The sequence below is a fragment of the Melanotaenia boesemani genome, chromosome 23 (assembly GCF_017639745.1).
Source record: "Melanotaenia boesemani isolate fMelBoe1 chromosome 23, fMelBoe1.pri, whole genome shotgun sequence".
NCBI classification, from domain to species: domain Eukaryota; kingdom Metazoa; phylum Chordata; class Actinopteri; order Atheriniformes; family Melanotaeniidae; genus Melanotaenia; species Melanotaenia boesemani.
Window position 1 is genome coordinate 22,451,505 of NC_055704.1, and position 17,105 is coordinate 22,468,609.

At 38.2% G+C, this 17,105-nt stretch overlaps 1 protein-coding gene across 1 annotated transcript in view; it reads right to left on the reverse strand.

Moving 5' to 3' along the window:
* Positions 1-17,105, reverse strand: part of tmtc2a (transmembrane O-mannosyltransferase targeting cadherins 2a) — a 59,587-nt gene that overhangs the window by 22,809 nt on the left and 19,673 nt on the right. The window contains exon 2 of the mRNA XM_041977637.1: positions 8,400-9,015. Within this exon, the coding sequence (XP_041833571.1) occupies positions 8,400-9,015 (616 nt within the window). The remainder of the gene's footprint in view (positions 1-8,399; positions 9,016-17,105) is intronic.

Genomic DNA, 17,105 nt, shown 5'->3' on the forward strand with positions numbered 1-17,105 from the left:
TCACCAATAAGGAAAATTCTTACTAAGATTCTGCTAAATTCCGATTTATTCTTTTTCCAAAATGAACTCTGTTTGAACCTGTATTAGGGGAGTTGAAGCCTTGTGCATGCACACGAATGAAGGTTCATGTACAACAAATGCTGTTTACACTGTGTAGGGCCAGGGCAAGAGGAGTTTGCATACTTGTGTCCTAGTTGTGTTGTCAGCATTGGCTTTGATCTAAGAGATAATTATTATCACAGCCTCCCAAATCTATTTTTTCCCGGTGTACTTCTGTTTTCTGTATACTAGCTAGACATTGCTAACTCTATAACCTGCCGCCCATTGTTCAAAAAACTAATTAGCTGTTTCCCTTACAGATTCTTCAGTAAGCTCATCTGTGCACCAAGAAGTTAAACATTTACCCCACACCAGGATTAGAAAAAGAGGTTTACTGGCTTGACCTACTCGTGCCAGATTAGTGGTTTGTTTCAATAGATCTGGAAGGGAAAAGCAAGTTCTGTGGAGAAGTCATTTAAAGTTGGCAGTATCTTTGTAGATAGTTCCAGAAAGCTACGTGTCAATAATTAGATGGAAAAGAGGCAGTTTTGGGAATTCAACATTTTTGTGGAAGTGAAGAACTGACTGTGAAAGAAAGAAAAAAAAAAAAAGATATTGACTTAGAGGCTCAAAGATGTGACATAAAGGATAATGGAGTGCCTTGTACACAAAAAAGGGGATGGGGTTATTGATGGATGAGCCCATATTCCCTGTCAAGGGAGGAAACTGTCTGAGAAATCCAATTATGCTTGGTACTGGAAGATAAGCCTATTCCGGCAATAGTCATTTGTGGTGTTAAGGTAAATGAGCTTCATTCTGCTCCGAGCTGCCTTGCCTGTTTCAAAATCGTTCTTTAATTGACTTTGCGATCAATCACATAGACACAACTCCAGCAGCAAATCGGCTCTGCTCTTCATGGCAGAGAAATCACAAATTCACCAGAAACTAAGTGGACTTTCACAGTCAACTTAACATGAGCTTCCTAATTAGTCTGTTTTAGAGGCAACAGGTTGGTTACGCATGAAAAGCATTGGTTGATAGATGTGTAACCAGTACAGCTGAAGTGTGGTGTAACTGGGTCTTTCCACTCAGGAGTCTTATTGTCACTTAGAAATAGATCCTCTATAAACATTTATTTTTCTTTTTTTTTTCTTCTTTTTTTAAGGAATCAATTTGCTTCAAATTTGCAGGTTTTATTTGCTTTGGAAAGTCATTTTGACCTTTTTGCATCACTGCTGATTTATTGATTTCTCTAAATAATTCCAGCTCTGCCCTCCTCTCGTCAGGGCATTCCAAACTATTATCTATTTTGCAATTTTTGCTTAAAACTAGAAAATTTTCCACCTCTGCACTTCTTTAGGTTCAAAATCAAACATCCCCATTATCACAGAAATAGTAATATGTATCTTCTCTGAGAATTAGATGTATCAAACACCTTCAGATAATTTTTTACTTCATTTTTCCTAAACACACTCAGGTGTGACTGATTGCTTTAATGATAGTTCTGCAACATCAGAGTTTGCCAATAAGACAGCATCACAGGGTCTTCTCAGGTGATGAGCTGCACCTGTATTTAACAAGCCACATCTTCTATTCTACAGCTAAATATACTACTACTAACAATAAGTGTTAGGTTAGCTTATTTTTGTAATGTACCTCATCTGTGAGACTGATATTTTAGGTTTTCCTGATGAAGTCAACATTTATGAAGACTTGGTTCTAATTAATTCATTAATAATTCTGTTAATAATGTAACATCTGCAAGAGTTTGCTAAACAAGTAAAACACTGGAAAGCTTTTCAAATATCCATGTTACTTTATTAAAAACTTTTTGACCACAATATGTTGCACACAACAGCTTCTTGTTAACTTTTTTTACTTTGTCTTTACAGCCGCCACAGAAATGCTGAATCTCAAACTGCGTAAAAACCTTACACTTGCTTCTTTCCATAACCAGTTTGCATTTACAATAAGATATGTTAGTTTAATTTTTAGTACACCATCAGTGTTTATATACACTTCTCACACTCAGACTTAACTCTGATTGTGTACCACAATTTCCAGCCAGTAAAAGGCTATAATATCACAGGCTATGCTAATGCTACTTTGCTAGCTAACTGACAGCCTTTGTTTGTTTAAGTATGCATGAGCATAAGTTGTGATGTTTACTATTTAGTGTTTACACCTGTTAATCTGTTGTTTTCACTACTGTACTAAATGTGTGGTTGGTCAGAGGTCCAATAAAAAATATAAATGCCAAAAAGTGGCAGCTAACATGAGTTGACAAATACTGCCATTTCCAGTAAGTACCTAACATCGTTTAATTTGTACATTTGCAACACCAACATTCTGGTGAAGCATATTGAGTTCAAAATTATTCAATAATGGCAAAAGTTTAACAATAAACACTCCTTAAAATGAACAGTCTTTTTTTTTGCTTTTGCAGTTTCAGGTAAATAGTGTTCTAACTTTTTACATCATGTTTCTGCTTGTTCTCAATCAAAAATACTAAGAAATCTTCATTAAAAAAGGGGAAAATATAAAAATGAAAATGAAATTCCATTTTTTGGATTTCATTAGGTTTAGTCTAACTTCTTGGAAGTGGTTCCAAAAAAGCCTGATTAGTCTTCATGACATCTGCATATTATCTGTGGCAAATGGCTGACTTAAACCCCAGGCACCTGTCAAACTTATCATCTTGTTCTAATAACCTTTGAAGCTATAAAGCTAGTCCATGTCTTACTATCTTATCCACTTTGGAACCTGTCCTGGAAATTCTGCACCTATTTTGGAGTCTTTCCCTCTAGAACTTTTTAATTATTATCCTGAATGAACATTTCTCTTATTCTCTCCGAATACAAATAAACAGTGTTAGTTCCCAATCCTTTATCTTTAACATGTGCCATTCATTATTAGCCCCCCATTTTATTAATCCCAGTGTGTGGTCTTCCTGTTGATACTGAAGAATGCAGAATGTTAAAGCATGTCGGAAGAAACAGAGGGCTACGCCTGACTTCATACATTTTACTGTTTAAAGCTGCTGTGGAATGATGCAACACAGCAGGGGTGCAGTCTTCCGGACTTTTCTTGTTAAAGTCACGTCCAATTAAAATTTTTCATCACTTTTTCCAACATACTGGTCTGATCATAGAGCAGGTTTTTTTTTTTTTTTTTTTTCCTTTTCCTTGTTTAAGAAGTTTAAATTAGAATTTTTATCTTGTTTTCCAGTGTATGATTTGAAAACCATATTAAATGGCCATAGTGATCTAAGTAGACCTAAAGCACTGACAAAACTAAGTAATATCTTCCACAGGCAAAGCCCTTCAGGGTTTTGGACATTGTTGCTACAACACATCCAGCAGTGCTCACATTCGAGGAATTAGAAGTGACATGTGAAGTTGTGCTGAAAAGAACAGGAAGGCATGAATCCAGTTCTTTTTCCAGCACTCTGTGTGTTGGATTTTGATGACTTGGCACAAGTCTGCCAAGTCATCAGACAGCAGGATGGCTTGCACTAAAAAGGGATGACTTTGATAAAGTAACCCAATTACCCCCATAGCTGTCTCCATGAAAGCTGTGCTGCTGCTGGCAGAGACCTGTAATGAGATGGGTCAAAGGTTGCACTTTTGCACGCCCTTCATGCTAATGGCTGATCAAAGAAAAGGTGCCATCTGGGTTAACTTGATGTTTTAAGAGCTTCCTGTTTGAATAATGTAGAGGCATAGCATTCAAAGGGAGGCTCTGTAAAACACATGGTTCCTTTATGCTGTTAATAAGATGTCATGCATCAGATGTACTTTGTTAGCTGCAATTAGTTACCAAAGATACTTCATTATTTCAAAGATGCTGATACTATTGAAGCTCTGCTACTTCATCCATAAAAAATATTAAATTGTCATATCAAGTCCAGCCCTGTATCCAGAGTTTTTTGTTTGTTTGTTTGTTTTACTACTAAAAGGGTAACCAGTTTTGTAATGTGTTTAAGTCCAAATGAAAAAAGGGTCAGGTCTGATTTTACACTTCAGAACCGTCAGCATTGGTCATTTCTTTTGGAATAAAAATAAGATATAAAGCTTTATAAAGCATTGCTTAAACAAAGTTTTACAACAAATCAAGATAATTAACCTAATATGACAGGAAACACTCAGGAGGAAGAGTACAAAACTATGGTTGGCCTGCCATCATCTACAGGAACACCAGCTAAATAAAGAGCATGAATGCTGAACTTGCATTAGAGAACATCATTTCACAGGCGAATGCCTCTGCTGCAGGATAATTGGCCCAACATTCATCAAGTCGTCAGCTGGTTACACTGAACTTTATCTGTGTGTCTGCAGCACTCATTGAGACAAATGAGGAGTCATCCATGATAGTTAAACTGCGAACACCCTCAATGTCTGTGTGGCTCGGCTAAAACCATATATGTCATCTTTTTTCTGGCTCCAGGTGCAGAACACTACAGTAACAAAGAGAGATTAAAACGATGAAGCTGAAAATGTCTTATTTTTGTTTGAGTAAGCAGTTTTAAATTATCACCTTGGATTTAGAGCGCTTCATGCAGGACCTCAAGTGAAACTGTATAATGGCTGACATCTGTGTTTCCAAATCTGGTAATTCCTTATGAACAAAAGCTCATCATTTAAACAAACTCATCCAAACAGAATATATGTTGCATGAAAGTTTAACAAAGCAGGCTTTGAGACATTTAGATGTCTAACATCTAATACCTGGAGCCTCATTAATCATCACGTTTGTTTTTTGCCACTTGCATACCAAAGGTGCAATGAACAAGGACGTTATGTTCTGTTACCTTTAGATATGAGACTTGTTTTGTTTTCTCAACAGACCGTAGTTCTAGCACCGCTCCTTCCTTTGTCTCCAACACTTTCTAAATCCACCACCATCTTAACTTGTCTCATTTGAAATCTCATCATGGTCTGATTAGAGGGTTAATAGAATGAGAAAGAGAGTGCTAGTGGGAACACATCTGTCCCTTCTGTATGCTGCAGCAAGTTTGCATTTCCCTATTTGTGGGTGCAGAAGGTGGATAGTGCCATGTAGAGTATTTTCAAGTCTTTTGGGGAAAAATATTAAGTACATTTTTGATAGAGTAGAAAATATAACCTCTGCTGTCTTTATAATGCATGAACAACTGATTGTGTTTCAGTGGTAAAACACAAAAAGGTGACTCAAGTCCTCCATTCCCAAAGAGCACCCAGGGCATTATGGGAGACAGGCAAACAAGAGATAAAGGAAAGGAAGTAAGAGCATAGTTTCCGTCTCCTTTGCTCAATCTGTCGCTCGATATCCCACTCCCTTTTGTTTTCCCAAGCATCCCGACATGTCTGGCTCATAATCAAGTCAATGATTGTCCCCATGGCTGCCCCAGCACGTAAAGCGCTCCCTGCCAAGATAATTGGGACCTGGGGCAGTAAAGGAGGGCACTGCCAGAGTGATAAATGAGCCAGATGATCCAGCAGCAGTGATGGGAGGTGCTGGAGGAGGGTGGGCATCGGGATCTGACGGGCTGCCACAGGAATACTGGCCAAGGCTATTGTGTCTGGGCAAAGGTGGAGGATGCTGATGATGATGAATTCCACTGTGTGATGAATACAAGGAAATTCAACTTTGCATAACAGCTTCTAAGAAGCAGTGAGAGTGATCAAATCTGTCAAACCAAAATGTAACCGACCAAAACGAGTAGTACCTGATGTCTGTCAGGTTGTGGTTTCGTTACCATGACTGCCCATCCCCTTTGTTTGTCCAAGAAAAAAACACCTAAAACGGAGCTTAAGGTTTCAGTAGTGAATTAAATTGTTTTCCAAAGTCATTTTCTTTTTTATTTTTGTCAAGTTCATTTTTCCAGACGGTGTCAGAAACATGCACAAGTTATGGTGACATAGCAAGGCCACCATAACTAAAAACTAAATAATCTCCATGTGTGAACATAAAGCATTCACAAACCAATCTGCTGTTTATGACTTATATTTAAGACAAACTTGCATCTCTCACTAACAGGGATTAGCATCTGATTAGCTAATAATTAAGGATGGGCAATGTTCCTGTTTTAATACCTCATGTTGACAAGTTAGTACTAGAGATGGAAATTTCAAGCCAAAATACTTTATAAAATCACTGAGAATTATTTGAACATTATTCAAATGCCTGAGCTGGCGTTCGGTGTTGACGAACACTGTTGCTAGCATTAGCCTGTACTCATGCTGTTAGTTTTCCATTTATTCCTCTCGTGTTCAGTTGCTCTGGAGAGCATGTTCCTGAGGTTTTCAGCATTATGCTGCTTAGTCATGAATTTGGTCTGCAGAAAGTTGAGTACAAAGTGATGTGATGGTACAACTCTGTTGTAAATGAATGCACAGCTCACCTCACCTCTCTTCTTCTTGTGTCGATTGTTTTTCTTGATGGAACTGTAAAGTAAAGCTCTACAAATTTTAAAACCTTCACTTCCAGCAAAACTGATTGTATAATAATAATAATAATAAACTAATACTGATGTTTGTACTCCATTAGTGTTAAATCCCACAGTGTCACGCACTTTGTAGCAGAGCTTAGCAATAGTGAAGCATTCATATGTCGCTATTCTTGTGGTGGTTGGGAAACAGCATGGCAAATTGATGCCACCTTTTAAAATTAGGCTTAACTTGTGTCTGATTCTGCTTGAGGTTTTTCTTCATGTTAAAAGGGAGTTTTTCCTCTTCACTGTCACCCACTGCCCTGTGCATGCTCAGGATGGAGGACTGAGTCAAAGTTCAATGCAATCTAGTGGTTTCCTCAGAGAGGAATTTTTATGAACATGGTTATCATAAATTGGACTACTGTGGATTATGGATTTGTTTTAACTGGAATATAACTTGACTACAATGAATTAACTGTATCTGTAAAAGAGACTTGAGATGGTTGATGTTGGTGCTATACATGTCAAGCTGAACTGAATTGGTGGTAACAACACATTACTATCAGGCGTTAGTTAAAATAAGACAATTGCATATGAAGAAGATAAACTATCTGACAATTTTAAGTTAAATGCCAATTCAAAAACCATTACCCATCACTATTTAGCGTCACCACAATCTGCTGGTGTAGTTTTAAGTAGCAGCAGCTGTGAAACTATGACTATTTGAAATACAGGTGTTGTATCTGTTGAGGTCTAGTAGTTGGGAAAGCATATGTGCCTGAGTTACTCCTGCCAAGCAAAGCTTAGAAAAATCACATACTGTAACTCTTTCTGTCTCACCTTTCTGATCTCTCTGGACCACTCACTGTGAAGACTATCTGGTGGTAGTCATTCTGTGGAATAAATACAAGGGAAGCTGCCTCACAGGTATAGTAAAGCATCACACTCTTGTAGAAAGAACATCTTTTCAAGATGTTTGTGACCTGCTGCACAAGGTTACACACGCCCAAAGCTTGCAACAAACAAGGAATTTATAGGTGTTTCCACATGAAGAAACCTCTCTAAAAAGACATTCTTTCACACTCAGACTCAGACTGTCCTTGCTCGGTAACCCCAAGGGGACTTTTTATCACGCTAGTTATGCATTTTATGAGGGTCATCATGTTGGCTGAGGAGCTGTTTCTCTAATCAAATGTGGAGTGCCTGTGTGAGGAGGTTTTCTACTCAAATACAACTCCCCATAATCAGATGAGTCACTGCATCAAGGTTGTCCTCCTCAAATAACACGCATTTAGAAGGGGAAGTGGAGCCCTGCAGAGCCTGACTGCAGTGGAAGCACATGGCGTGTAAGGAGGTGTTGTGTGTCTTTTGGACAGTTTACTGAACAAATGAGCCAAATTACATACCTTAGAAACGTGCGTTTTTGTTTTTCTGCACATATCTCTTGTCACCTTATAATGAAAAAGCAAATCACCCAGAGAATAGCTTTTTCTCCTCCACTCCTGTTTCCTTAAATGCACACACACACACTCATAATGCGGCTCAGATCCTAATTTAGATTTCCTTGCCTCAGTGTGTGTCTATTTACTGCAGCAGATGGAAGTTGGTGGTAACTCTGCAAGGAAGTGGAAAACTTCCCTTTCACATACATTTTCTTCCTGTTAAGCTGGATCAAATGAGAAAAGCTTATTTTTCATGCACCAACTGTGGTTTTTGCACAAGCAAATAACTTTCCTAATTACTCCACTAAATGAAAGGCAAACACAATTTACACACAAACAAAACCAAGTAAAGTGTGCACGTAAAACAGAAGTTAATCCAACAAACAGAAACAATTAATAGCTGGTTGGCTTTTTTTGCATTTTTGGGAAGGAAGAGGAAACTGGATATGTAAAGATGCCAAGAATACACACAAGCAGACACATACCAGGAGCATGCATTCATTTACCTTTCCCAGCAGTAGAAGAAGTGCTTGGCGAAACCGGAGTCTGTGGAACACAAAGAGGTCGTACACTGCCGACACAGCCAGTACTGTCACCCCCTGCTCCTTCCACAGCATACTGGCAGCTGCACACCACAGGCTGCCCACCATCCATCCCCAGCATCGTCTGGCTGAGCTGCCACCACATCCCCTACTCTGAAAGGCTGCAACTGGGTCCTTCCGGAGTCCACAATGTCTAGCGTAGCAGAGAAGAGACAGCAAGAAAAACAAAGCAGCACCAACGTCCGCTCTCCCCACCACACCAGCCACTGCTTCAGTGTGCACTGGATGACAGGCAAAAAGCAGGCCTGCCAAGAGGCTCCAAAGTCCCCCACCCAGCAACGGGCGGCTGAAGGCTGTGACGAGGGCAGTGACCAGGCCGTGCAGGAGAATGTTGAGCAGGTGGTAGCCCCAGGGGCGCAGGCCATGCAGGGTGTAGTTGAGGCGGAAGGAGAGGGTGCAGAGGGGGCGGAAGGATTTGTGGCTGCCGCTGTGTGTAAGCAGAGTCCCCCAGAAGTCATCATACAGGATGTTGGTCCAGGGAGTCTCAGGGAGGAGGTCCTGGTTGGTCTTGATGGCTCGACTGAAACAGCAAAAGAAGTAAATTTATCTTAACCATATTATTTAAAATACTTTCATTATATTAAATTTATTTGAAAAATTTGAATACAGGTATTAAACCCCAATAATTTTGTATGATAAAGTATTTGTGTGCATAATTCCCCCAAAAGGAACTTCATTTAAATAATTTTCCATCAATTCATAAAGGAAATTTAAAATAAAAACACAAGGAGGATGCCAAATATAATAAACTGGCTGCAGAGTGTTTAATTAATTACAGACATGTGCACAGTCGCAGCATGTACATGTGTCACAGGTACCTGCACACACACACAAGGGCAGGTGGTTTCACACCCCAAGGCTGCAGAACAGTCTCATAATTAGGGGATCATTACCGAACATTTGTATACACTCAGAGTGCAACAAATGATGCTCTCGCAGGGACAGGCAGTGATTAATTGGATGGTCATAAAGCACTTGGGACTGTCCTCCGCCACTTATTATCTTGTTTAGCTTTTGGAAAGTGAAATTTATCAGTGCAAGGTAACTGAAAATACCTAAAATGTTTATTTCCCTTACACTGCACAGTCTGCTGGAAGTGGGAGTTGGAGAGAATAAAAAGAACACCAAACAAAGAAAAAGGGAAGTGATAACAAAAGACTACATGAGTTTTACTTTTAAATTCACTTCTGATGCTTAAACGGTTGCTGGGAGCGCTTCAGTCTTACATGCGAGAGATTATACTTTGTAAATCACTTTTTGTATATTTTCAATACAATAAAAGCCTTCAGTGCTTGAGACAGTGTATGTCCCCGAGCTGCTGAGCAGGGTCGGACTTCAGAACTACATAAAAACCACGCAATGCTGCCTAAAGAGCAGAAACACTGATATGACTTTCACCTGAAATCTTAATCTGATTGCTTTACTTTCTTGATTAAAAAAGAAGAATTTAACCTTTAAATAAATAAATAAATAAAAACTTCTTCACTTTGTCCATTTAAAGGTAGCATTTAACTGTCGAACTGCAGAGTGACAATTTTATTCACTTTCTGGCAGGTTTAAATGTTTTTCTTGTGTTGCTACTAACATTAATTTACTCATCTGTTTTATTTATAGTTGAGTCTTTATAAATGTCTGTGTTTACCTGTTATTTCATATGAGATTAAGTGCTACGAAAAAGGTTTATTACTAATGTTTAGCAGAAATTGGGGGCTGAAGGCAGTGAATTTCATTTAATGTAATTGTTTGTATTTTATTTTATTATGTTTATTAATTTTTTTAAAAAATGTGATTGTATTCTTTATGTATAAATGTTATTATTTTCTTTACTTTATCTTATTTAATTTTATTTAATGTTCCTAAATCATCATTAACATAAATTGCAGGCTGAATTTTAATTTACTTCTTTAAATCTATTTAATTTGTTTGATGTTTTTATTAAATTTTATTAAGGTTTTTGTCTTTTATTTGTTAGGTTCATTAGCAGAAATTGTGGACTCAGGGTAGTGAAATTTTATTTTATTTTTTTATATTTACTTTATCCTATTATGTGTGTCATATTAAGTTAATTTCATTTCATATCACCAGGCAAAGAATTAAAAAAACAGAAAAAAAAGTACAAGTTCCAGCCTCACAGAGTAAAAAAAGTACAGAAAACAATAACAGTGATTTTTTTTAAAAAAAAGGGGGAAAAACTGCGTTAAAGACCTGGATGAGGATAAGCACTCTTACAGAAGCCATAAGTTATACATAAATAAATAATACTACATAAAACGGTTTAAAAAAAAACTGTATAAAAATAGAACTTTATGTAGAAAAGTAAAATAAAACTAAAAGATTTCCTTGCTGATATAAACCCAACTGCATTAATAGAAAAGTCCTAACTTGACAAGTTAAAAAAAAAAAAAAGTTTTCTTTTTTTTAAGAAAGCAGCATTTATTTGATCACCTTTCCAGCCGTTTACTTGTCTACTGCATTGGAAAAAACATCAGTATTGGACAGTTTAGGCTGACAACAGAACAGCTCAATCATGTTGTCTGAATCTGCTGGTTTAAGCATGAAACTGGGAAAAAAAAGCTAGCAGACTGCAGAGAAGTGTTACAAACCATATTACATAAATAAAGAACCCTCTGTAACTATAAAAGTTTAAGAAGCTTCACTCTCAAGTAGTAAATAGTGATTTGATGTAATGACTTCTATATGAAGGGCTTTATAAAGAGTAGAAGATCCTGGAAAAACGGTTCGAGCAAGCTACATTTTAAAAATACACAATTAAAAAGTCCAAAACCCTTTCCTCCACAGCACACAAAAAACGCACAATGCTTGTCTGAGGGTTCACGAGGGCTGGGCAGCATCGATTCGCTAACACTCTGCTTTTTTTTCTTTGAAGTTGCCTTTTCCAAAACAGTTTTTCTTTCTCGACTTGATAGGCACCTTTTCTGCCATAATGTGCCTCACGTTTAAGTGTGTATTGTATTTTGAAGTAGTAAGCTAGCCAAGCTCTGGCTCTCTATGAGTGCTCCTAGCCTAGCGCACGATTCTTGCATGACGAGGGGTATGGAGAGGGACTGAGGGGGGTGCGACAAATAGCAGTTGAGTTTGATAAACATTTCACCAACCAATCCTTTTGGTTGGTGAAATCATTTATTTCAATAATGAAAATTTAAATGAAAAAAATAGTGAAAAAAAATTGGATGGTGTTTTTTCAGTCCTGTCCATTCCACAGGTGACAATTTTTTTGTTTTTGTGTTAGAGCATTTTAATTAATTGGCTGCAATTGGGGTGTGAAATGTAAAAAGGTAAAAAATGCTCCTGGAAAACATCTCCTACCCTTCTTTTAAATGGAAACAAAGACAATACCAGAGTGGATCAAGTTAAAATCAACAAAAATATGAAAGAAACTGAAGAACACTGAATCATACTACATAAACGGACCATAAAAAGATGTGTGTTTAATTTACAGTATACAGAGATTTAAAAGACTGTCAGAATGTGTGTGCTGATGAGCCAATTAAAAGCAGCTGAGGGAAAGACAATGGCCAACCAGACACTAAAGCCTAACGCTGAGGCTACATAAAACGTCGTTGAGGCGTCAGCTTTGTGTTCCCAGGATTCGATCAAACTCTCTCAGGGTTTGATTAACATCAGCGACATTTCTTTCTTTGTCCACAGCGCAGCAGAGGACCAAAAAAAAAAAAAAAAAAGAGCAAAAAAGGGGGCCAGTCAGGGACTTCCTTTGTCTGGAGACTGTAACTCTGAGCAGAGCGCATAAAGAAAAAAGAGATAGATGGAGCTGCCAGTCCAGAGCAGACAACATGAAAGACTGATAGTAAAGCAGAAAAGAAGATAAAGAGCTCCACTATAAGCCTGTAGATTCTATCTAAGCAATAACTGCTCAATGAATTCATCCAAGTGTTTTTTTTTTTGTTGTTTTGTTTTGCGTTTTTTCTTTTTCTTCCTACACGCCCACAGGCCTGTCATCGCATGAGCCCCATTTCCCAGGATTGTTCTGCCTGGAAAGAGCAAGTGTGTGTTTCTCAGGCTACAACACGCTAACGTGGAACCTTCCTTTGCTGATATTTCTAAGGACCCACACCATTACCTCATTCAGTTTACAAACTCTCTTCCTACTTTCTCTGTAGATCCATTTTTTCTGAGTAAAATGTGAGAAATGTAAGAACAATAATCAGCACTGAAAGTTTTTACACTGGAACTTTTTTTTTTTTTTGTGATGTCCACCAAATGTAACACCAAAACTGTAAAACCTATTTCTTGTCCCTTCAGGCATCAATTTAACACACTATCAAACCAGTACACAGCTTCATTCGCCACCACCCAGATCCCTTGTGTCCCTTTTGCATGTGTTGGGTCTCGGTACGCTGTGGCAATAAATAATTTAAATATTCAAATCAGCGGCAGCCACACATCTCCCTCACTGCTCTGCTCCTGCCCAGCACCAGAGGATTAAAGGAATGCATTAGCTGGAAGGTTTTGGGAATGGGTCCGTGTGTCTGAAGACTGGGGAGGGGGGGCATGCAATGTAATGTGTTTGTGAGTGCATGTGGAAAGTGAGTGTGTGCTGATGGCTTCATTGAGGCCTGTCACTGCAGTGGTGCAGATAGAGTGGCTTCCTGTAGTGACTGCTCTTACAGAAGGGGGGTCTTTTGTATTCAACCACCGTATGTGGGGCAGGCAGGCTGCAGGCTGCAAGCTCTCTATTCACAATCCATAAAGTACAGGACAGGTTTGGTCTTTTCAATTCCTTTTTTTTTTTTTTTTTTTTTTTTTTTTCCCCACCTGACAGTGGGGGAGGTAAAATCTGAGAAATATCCATCATATCAGAAAACACAGTCAGGATGCTTTTGTTTTTCTTCAAATGTCCATTTGTGATGGAGTGAGGTCTTCTTTCACCTGGCTGCTGCTTGAAGTGGAAAATAATGAAAGCCTGTCTTTCATTGTTTGAGTATGTGCCTTTTCAATATGCAAATTAAAGCCCTTCACCGTCTCCCAGGCGATGATCTCACCACAGGGATTTGCTTCATCGTGGGCTGTGGCTACTTCCACACACATTATGTTACCCTAAACGTAGAAAAATATAATTGACAAAATATTCACATTGCTATCAATTAATAATCTAGTCTGACAGATGTTATAATTATAAATAAAAAGCATTTAACTTTAGCTTTTCTGTTGCAGAAATCCAAAGAATTTTGTTTTAAATCCAAAAAATATGTGAACTATTTTTTTTTTTTTTTTTGCAGCAAAGCCCAGAACAAAAATAAAAGGTTTCACTCTTTTGAATGTAATCTTTTCATTATATATGCAGATTAAAATATGCAGATGTTTCAGTAATGTCATCCTCAGCTTTTGAGTTGAGCTCTTTTCAACCTTCCTCTAATGAGCAGAGTTAATTAGCTCATCAGCAGTACTTACAGAGAGGGAGCTGTTGTGTGACAGGGGGGCTTGAGAGCTGCCTCCCTGATGCTGCTTTTTACTGGAAATACTAGAAATCTTTAGCTTGGAGGCTGGGTGATCAGTTTTTCTTTTGTTCAGGTTTTAGCAGACTAGCAGGATCCTGGACATTTGGTAATCAAAAATGATCAAATCTTTAAACATGAAAACAATTCATTTGTAAAATATTAAAGAAATAACCTCTTAATGTGTTAAATACAAAGCGTAATATTAGGCTATTGTGTTTGTGTGTCATTGCCATTGCCAACAAAAATTTACACCAGAGATTTTTTATCCTAAGTTTGCAAGACCTTACAAATATTTCCCAGTCCAGCTGCTCTTTCCCATGTCAAAGTGTATCAACTTTACTGGCTGTGTAATCATTTACAGCCCATTTAAAAACCTGAAATATGTTTATTGTGTTATTTCACCAGGCTTCTTATAAATATCCCCATTTTGTAAGTTTAGTGAATTTCAAATAGCTCCACTTCCCTTTTACATGCAGTTCTTTATCCTTGTCAAGGGTGGCGACTGTGGAAATGTCATCAGTACCATGAGTACTGCAGAATCATAGAAGATAACTACAACTGAGGAAATATAACTATTGTACAGTTTTTTTTAGCCAGTTGTGAAGGTGCTACACACTTTCCACGGTCCAACATCCATATTTGGTCATCTGTCTTGAAATCGTATTACATCCCCACCCAACTTCAAGTTCAATGCTGCATTTGCTGTATCTCTGGAAGCAGGAAACCAGTTTGCTCTTGCTTTTTGTTTAGTTATTTATTGCAATTTCACATTAGTAGTTATACAGTTCACTTAATAAATAAATGTGCTATTAATGCTCTAACACCTCATGTTTTATATCTCTACAAGGAAATCTAACTTCTAGCAAGCCTTCCTCATCTTTATATTTTTTCCATATTTTTGAAGCTGGAAATGTATATGACTCTTAACCAGACTGTGCCAGCAAATCTAAGTATTTGAGAATAAATCTACAGGTTGGATATTCCTCCATAAGTGTGGTGTGTGGTAGTGTGAGTCTGGTTTGTTGTATGTGCTTGTGGTTAGCACTCAGGCTATATACTGACAACATTGTGCTTTGAGGGTTCCTGAGCACTAAAGAGGCAGACCATGTGGGAGAAATCAGTGAAATGGACTGAATGCTTCATGCTGTTTGAACTGTGCCACAGCTAAAAGTTTGAACCACCAGAGACACGAACTGTTTCTAGTAAGATCTGCAAACATCAGCTTACAGCTTTTTAGATGAGTTTATGCATTAACACACACTGCACTACTCTCCCTCTGTGGTCCAAGTGAATAAACCTACCATTAATTCAAATGTTTTTGTGGCATCTCATGAAAAGAAAACAATATTAATCTCAATTCAAAATGCTTTACTTGAGTCTAATCTAAATATTTGGGCTCTCCTCCAGCCTGTCTGTCTGCAGTGTGAGAACTGGTCACTGAGCTCCACTTAAATAAACATCTGTAGTCTAAACTGCCATCCCTTAACATAATCAGGATGGGCTGAATCACAGATTTTTGTAGCACACTGCATCCTCTTCCTCCCTGATGGCACTAATGAGATAGATTAGACAATCATCCTATAACTGCACTGTTAATGAATACAGGCTTGGACATTTTTTCATGGATAGTATCACCTCTTGGTTCACTTTCTCTTTCACTTCTTATCCACTTGCTGCCATTATGTTAAATTCAAGCACCTCCCCATCTCCATTTAGTCTACCTTCACCACAGCTTTATACAAAGCTGGATTGATCTCCTCCATTCACATCGTTATTGTCTCCCTGCTCCTTTCTCTCTCTCGCTCTACAATCAAATTCATAAACTATATCTGAACTGGTATTGTGCCTCAGTGCTGAGCCTTTTACAATACCCACTTTCTGGCCAAGATCTATTAGACTTCCATCTACTTAATGAGCAAACTGAGTTATAATTAAACAGACAGCTCCATTCACACAATGCTAATCTTATGCTGGAGCACCACTGATGCTGCTGCCAGCTTTGTGCAGAACCATGATGCTTGCTCATAATTTAAACTTCCAATATTGCTGGACAACACAAATCCAAATCACAACAGAAGGTGGAGGGAATCGATACATAGCTGACAAATTTTACAAACAATCTGTCTATGTGTGTCTGTAATTAACAACTTTCTTCCCTTGGAAGTGTAAAATTTGTGACATTTAAAGTTTAAATGTCTTGTCTTTCCATTCAGCCATTTTAATGCAGAAGTCAAAATGTGCATCAAAACAGCTGGATGCTAACTTAAAGTAGCACTATGTAACTTTCTGACTTTAACAATATGTGTTTCTTACTCATTTTGACGGCACAGTCACATTTATTATGTACATTTTTGGAGCTGTTGTTGTCCTGCAACGTCCCGAGTCTTAGAAACTGCACTTCATAACTTTGTGTTCCAGCCTGAAGCATCACATTACAGCTGAGTTTCACTCAACCTACATCAACATACTGGTCGTTATTAATGTGGACCATGGCTGATTCGTCAAAGAAACGCAAGGGGACATTGTTGGAGGAAGAGAGGAAAATAAAGAGAGAAAGGCACAGAGCGAGAGATAAGTCAGCATCGGACTGACTTTTATTTGCTCAGCGAACAGGTAGGATGCAAGAGGGATGCTGAAGTGCCCGTCGACGGGGGGCACCCCACTGAGAAAATCTGCCAAACTTCAGTAGTGCTTCTTCCAAAGTATGTCAGTGAAAAATGTGAATCTTCATCTAAATTGTTAATCTTGTTTTATGTATAAATTACATGACTGCTAAACTTATTAGCCTTTGGCCATAGTCAATTCTGGGAGAATTATCTCAGTCACTAAGAGCACATTCAGACCAGGATAGTCAGGGAGACTCAGTTCCATTGGGCAGAAAATTACAAAAACATGTACACCTTCATGTTGTTTGGTTTGCTTTCACACTATACTTTACTCAAGGGGACCAAACTGCATGGACAGGACAGGCAGCACTATGACACGTTTGCTTCCAAGTGAACCCTGTTGTAAAAACCCTATTGTAAAATGCAAATGCAGAATGCAAATGCATGTTCACATCACTCCAAACAAAGCATACTATCCGTAGAATCACAGTCCATTCAAAACAAACTAAACAACACCAGTGTAAATG